Raw genomic sequence first — 4996 nt, 5'->3', positions numbered from 1 at the left:
ATCATGTTCTCTCCATGCTCTCCGTTCGATTTGATTTCATCCAGGAAACAAGCAATGAAACCCCAGGTCCCTTTCTTCAACTTCATGGTATAATTCGTGTAATGTTTGTTTTCCATATTTGTGTGCTAAGATGTCAATAAACAAATATGTTTTGTTCTCTAAAAGAAAGGTATGTGCTATTTTTGGTGTTGTACAATGAATATACGTGTTTATAAGTTAAGCAATAAGATTTAATGTTCTCCTTACCATCTTCAAAAATTCACTTTGAAATCTTTGTCTAATGCTCGTTGGGAGAGTAGAATTAAACGTCATCATAAAGCTATTAGCCGTTGAAAAATAAGCAAGCGCGTCTAAAAATATTTTTTCTAGAGAATTCTACAAATATTTGTGTTCTTTTAGTCAATACAAATATTTGTGTGCAGAGTCTCCGGTTTATCAACTTGAACTAGGGCCTTGACTTGTCAACCGGCCCTGGCCATGGAATGTCCTATTTGACGCTCTCTGCGTCTAACTGTCGAGGTAACGCACACGGCGATGACAGTAAGCGAACGACTAAGCCGACCCATTTAAGATAGATAACGAGTAGATCGCATCTGGTTTTGGGACCTTCTGGAAGGTTCCAGCCCTGGTTTCTACCAGTTTTGGGAACCTTCTAGCAGTTCCTAGAGCATTTTTGGACTGGTTTTCTGGTCTCTTTCTACTATTTTTTTTCTTTTTTCTATTTATTTTTCTGTTTCTATTCTTTTTTCATTTTTGTTTTATTTTCTTTATGTTTTTTTCAAAATTTCACAACTTTTCCAAATTTGTTCAGGATTTCAAAAGAATGTTCCATTTTAAAAAAAATCACAAATTTTAGAAAAATTGTTCGTGTTTTCAAATTTTGTTCGGGAGTTTCAACAATTGTTCCCATTCCAAATTTTGTTCGCAAATTTCAAGAATTTTTCATATTTTCAATTGTTGTCTGGTAGTTTCAAAAATTGTTCAAAAATTTCAAATAATGTTTGTGTTTCAAATTTTATTCGGGAGTTTAAAAAAGGTTCAGAAATGTTAAAAAATTATGTTTAAAAATTTTGTTTAGTAGTTCATAAAAATGTTTCCATGTTTCGAAAATGTTTGCGTATCTAAAAATTGTTTTTGAATTTGAAAAATGTTCCAGTTTTCAGAAAAATGTCCGCGATTTCAATTTTTGGGGGAGTTTTAAAAAATGTTCCCGTTTCCTAAAATTGTTTGCATTTTTTGAAATGTTTTAGTTTTTTCAAATTTTATTCACAATTTTTCAAAATGTTCGCGGTTTCATAAAACATTCACCTTTTTTTCAAGAAAATTGTTTTGCGTTCAAAGTTTAAAAGTGTTCGGATCCGCAGTCGGTTTGGTTCTTAATATGCGCTGCATCGTACACAAGCTAAGCTCGCTAGCAGCAGCATTTTCTCAGAAGGATGCGCATGCGCTCGCTGGTTCCATCCCTTCTTATAGCGCTTTTTTTTTCGAGCCCTGCATTTTCGGTTCTGTACTGGTCGCTAGCCACATGGGCCGGCCAGTCGGGAAATCCGCCTGTGCGTGCGGTCGACATTCTGCCGCAGAGAGCGGCAGATAGGATATCCCCTGGCCATAGCTTAGGACATGTATTTAGGGTTTTTTTTAGGGGTCATGCATTTAGTTAATTGTAAGGAGGCCGCTTCATAAAGCCCGTTACTAGTTAATGAGGCCCACTGTGTAAACACTTATATCGATAAATAAAAAGGAGGCCCGTAACGAAAAACTTGCCTTTTCTTTACAATTTCAAATCGAAAATCCAAATTACAATACCAAATTGGAATGGCAAACAGATAGCATCACAATTCACAACACGTAAGACGCACACAGACTCACGTTCCCCGCCATGTACAGAAAGTCACCAGGAAACCTCTACGGGCCGCAGACGGGCAGGTCGAGCGGCGGCGGCATCGTGGTCTGGAGCTCGGTCTTGCCGTCCTCCACCACCAACGCCATGGCGAGCCCGCCGGTGAGATGCGCGTCGATGTGGCAGTGCACGAGCCACACGCCCGGGTTGTCTGCCAGGAAGCGCACCACGGCCCACCCGCCGACAGGCACGCCGATGGTGTTCCGGCTGGGCGGGTCGACCATGTTGAACTTGGCCTCGTCCCGCCTGGGGTTGTAGTTGCCGAACCCGGTGGCGAGCACGTAGAAGTGGTAGCCGTGGATGTGCATGGGGTGCTCCTCCGCGGCGAAGATGCCCGTGTCCTGGAACACCATCTGCACCACGGCGCCGTACTTGACGCGGTACAGCCGCGTGCCCTTCACGGGCTGCCACAGCGCGCGGGGGACGTTCTGCGAGGTGTAGTCGAAGACCACCGGCGGGCGAGCCGGGAAGTCCTCGGTGAAGACGCCGGGGATGCGGTGGTAGTGCGCCTGGAGCAGGGAGACGGTGTTGGGGAGCTGGAAGGACACGTTGTTCATGCTCGCGCCGAACCGGGTGTTGTTGGGGCCCTGGCAGAACGGGCCCGGCTGGCAGTTGAACAGACCGAAGCCAATCGTGGTGAACACCTCCTGTGTCACCGGTCCAGGCACCTTCACCGGCCTCGGGCTCCGGATGAGGTTCGAGAACCCGGTCGCCGTGTTCGTGTCGTTGTTCGCTGGCAGCATTGGGAACATTGGCGCCGGCCCTGCGCGGCCGGGATTGCCAGAGGATCGGGGACGGCCTAGGCCGGTGTGGCCTCCAAGGCCAGCGCCTGCCCCTGTGGGCGGGCAGCCGGCCGCGTTCTTGTACTGGAAGACGGCGGTGGCGGTGGTGTTGTCGAAGGGGACGTTCTGCGCAGAGGCGTAGACGCGGGCGCCGAGGTAGTAGCGGCCAGGGGCGGCGTGGGCGGTGACGAGGACGTCGGTGGTCTGTCCGGGACCAAGGAGCACGACGGTGGTCTCGAAGGGCTTGGTGTACACGGCGTCGGCGGCGACCACCGTCATCTTGTGGCCGGCGAGGGAGACGAAGAGCTCCGAGTTCATGGCCGCGTTGATGATGCGCAGCAGGTTCGTCTCGCCAGCGACCACCGGAATGATGCTCGTCTCTGTGTGGTGATGTGCATGCACAGCGCGCAAATGATTAGTTACTATATATATTGTAATTGTACACGCACAGCGCCATTTTCCCCATTTCAATATTGTATTGTACTGTAGGTCGTAGTGTTAGACAAGACCTATGCCAAGCTATCAGTTTTTTCCAAACAACTTTCACGTGCTGAGATGGTTTTTTTTTCAAACAAAAATAAAGTTCTTTTGGTCGGTTTAACCATATCTGGAAATTTGCACTGCAAGAGAATGGAGAACTCAAAAGAACACTGTTTTTTTCAACAACCGCAATAATGAATCGATCTCCCGCACAAGACAACCGAAGCGACGCTCACCTTGGCTGGAGCACGGAAGGAAATCCCCGGGCTGGCCGTTGATGAGGATGGTGTCAGAGACGTTGGGCGGCGCACCGGTGACCATGGACTGCCTGAGCACCGCGATCGGGTCCCTCCTCCACCACTCCGCTGCACATCCATCGATGATCCGATCAGAATTCAGAAACGAAACAAACCAAGTGATCGTCTCTCTCAGACAGTATCAATCGACATGCGTGCTACGTACCCAGGACGACTGGGAACTCCTTGTCGGGCTTGGGGAAGGGGTAGGGCATGCCGCGCTTGGGGAGGATGATGAGCGCGCCGTGCACGGTGGCGCGGAGCCAGGAGCTGTGCGCGTGCCACCACAGGGTGCCCTCCTGCTCCTGGATGGTGTAGCGGTACGTGTAGCTGGACCCCGGGCGGATGGGGCACTGCGTCACGAACTCCGGCCCGTCCGCCCACCCGTTCCGCAGCTGCCGGAGGCCGTGCCAGTGGAGGGTCACGTTGTACTGCGCCATGTTCACCGCCCTGATCGCCAGCGTGTCGCCGTTGTGCACCTCGATGGTCGGCCCCGGGAACTGCCCGTTCACCGTGATGATCCGGTTCGTCTGGCACAGCCGCTTCACCACCGTCTCCTGGACCTGCATGCCATATATTCATTGCCAACAACGTACAAGCAGATCGATTAAGCATTGCTATCACGAACTAAGAATATACTCTATATACGAGAAGAGAGAGATAGAGACGTACAACGAACTCGTAGAATCGCTCCTCTGCCAGTGCGCCGGGGAGCAGGAAGGAGAGCAGGATAACACCAGAGAGGCAGCAGCAGAGCCCCATGAGGCGTCTCGTCGCCGCGGTCGCCTCCATTGCTAACACTAGCTCCTTCCAATGGGCGGGCTAGCTGGCTAGCTGCTCACTTAATTCTGCCAGGTGAAGATGTTGTTGTTGCCTTGATGACAAAACCAAGTGCGAGACTGAGTATATATAGAGGTCCTCTCGCCGATCGGCCGAGTAAGCCGAGGCGCGCGTCTGGGGGAGGTCAGGTCAGTGCGGTTGTTTGAGGTTTGGAAGATTAGGTTACGATTCCGTGCGATTCGATTGCGCCTGCTCTTTTAATTCCTGCCCTTTAAGGACGGTCTGCCCATGGTTCAGAAATGGTGACGGGGAGTTGTTGCACCCACTGGCCACTGGCGCCATGCGTTGTTGCGTTTCACTTTGCTCATGGAATTCTTCCTGCTCCATGCTATGCAGAATGGTAGATCGGCCGGTGCTTTTCTGACCGCATTAAATCGGTCAATCGACAAGGTAGATAGATAGACCATCGAGCAAACGTTGAAAAGCAGTGATCACTTCTTTTCTGACTAAGAGTTTCTCTCTAACCGGTCGGTCCTTTAAAAGGATTTATAACTCTCTTTTTTTTCGCTTTGAGGAGTTAAATCGGACCTGGTCCAACACTTATCTTGCTTATAACTCCTTCAAAGTTTTAAGCGCCGGCTCGGCTTGCCCTTAAATATATTTGTCCGATGTCAATTCTCGGAATAATTTCGGCCCTCTGATCCGCTCACACTGCATCGACATCGGTGTTGCCTCCGGCGTCCACGCCACGCCCCCCC

The 4996-nt window shown here is 49.8% G+C and overlaps 1 protein-coding gene across 1 annotated transcript; it reads right to left on the bottom strand.

The window, feature by feature from the left end:
* Positions 1-1749: 1749 nt before the first annotated feature.
* On the bottom strand, positions 1750-4413 carry LOC123085618 (laccase-3). The gene is made up of 4 exons (XM_044507279.1): positions 4131-4413; positions 3625-4021; positions 3399-3527; positions 1750-3062 (listed from the first exon to the last, which is right to left on the bottom strand). The coding sequence occupies exons 1-4, from the start codon at positions 4248-4250 to the stop codon at positions 1906-1908; spliced, it is 1803 nt and encodes a 600-aa protein (XP_044363214.1). The 5' UTR covers positions 4251-4413; the 3' UTR covers positions 1750-1905.
* Between the last annotated feature and the right edge of the window lie 583 nt (positions 4414-4996).

Source organism: Triticum aestivum, chromosome 4A (genome assembly GCF_018294505.1).
Source record: "Triticum aestivum cultivar Chinese Spring chromosome 4A, IWGSC CS RefSeq v2.1, whole genome shotgun sequence".
In the NCBI taxonomy this organism is placed as follows: domain Eukaryota; kingdom Viridiplantae; phylum Streptophyta; class Magnoliopsida; order Poales; family Poaceae; genus Triticum; species Triticum aestivum.
The sequence above is the reverse complement of the archived record's forward strand: the minus strand, read 5'-3'. Positions and strand labels throughout refer to the sequence as shown.

Bases quoted from the DNA above. Each gene is read 5' to 3' on its own strand.
- LOC123085618 (XM_044507279.1), bottom strand. From the start codon at position 4,250: ATGGAGGCGACCGCGGCGACGAGACGCCTCATGGGGCTCTGCTGCTGC. The intron at 4,022-4,130 runs GTACGTCTCTAT...TATGGCATGCAG, and splicing joins AGCGATTCTACGAGTTCGTT to GTCCAGGAGACGGTGGTGAA. The intron at 3,528-3,624 runs GTACGTAGCACG...ATGGATGTGCAG, and splicing joins GGAGTTCCCAGTCGTCCTGG to CGGAGTGGTGGAGGAGGGAC.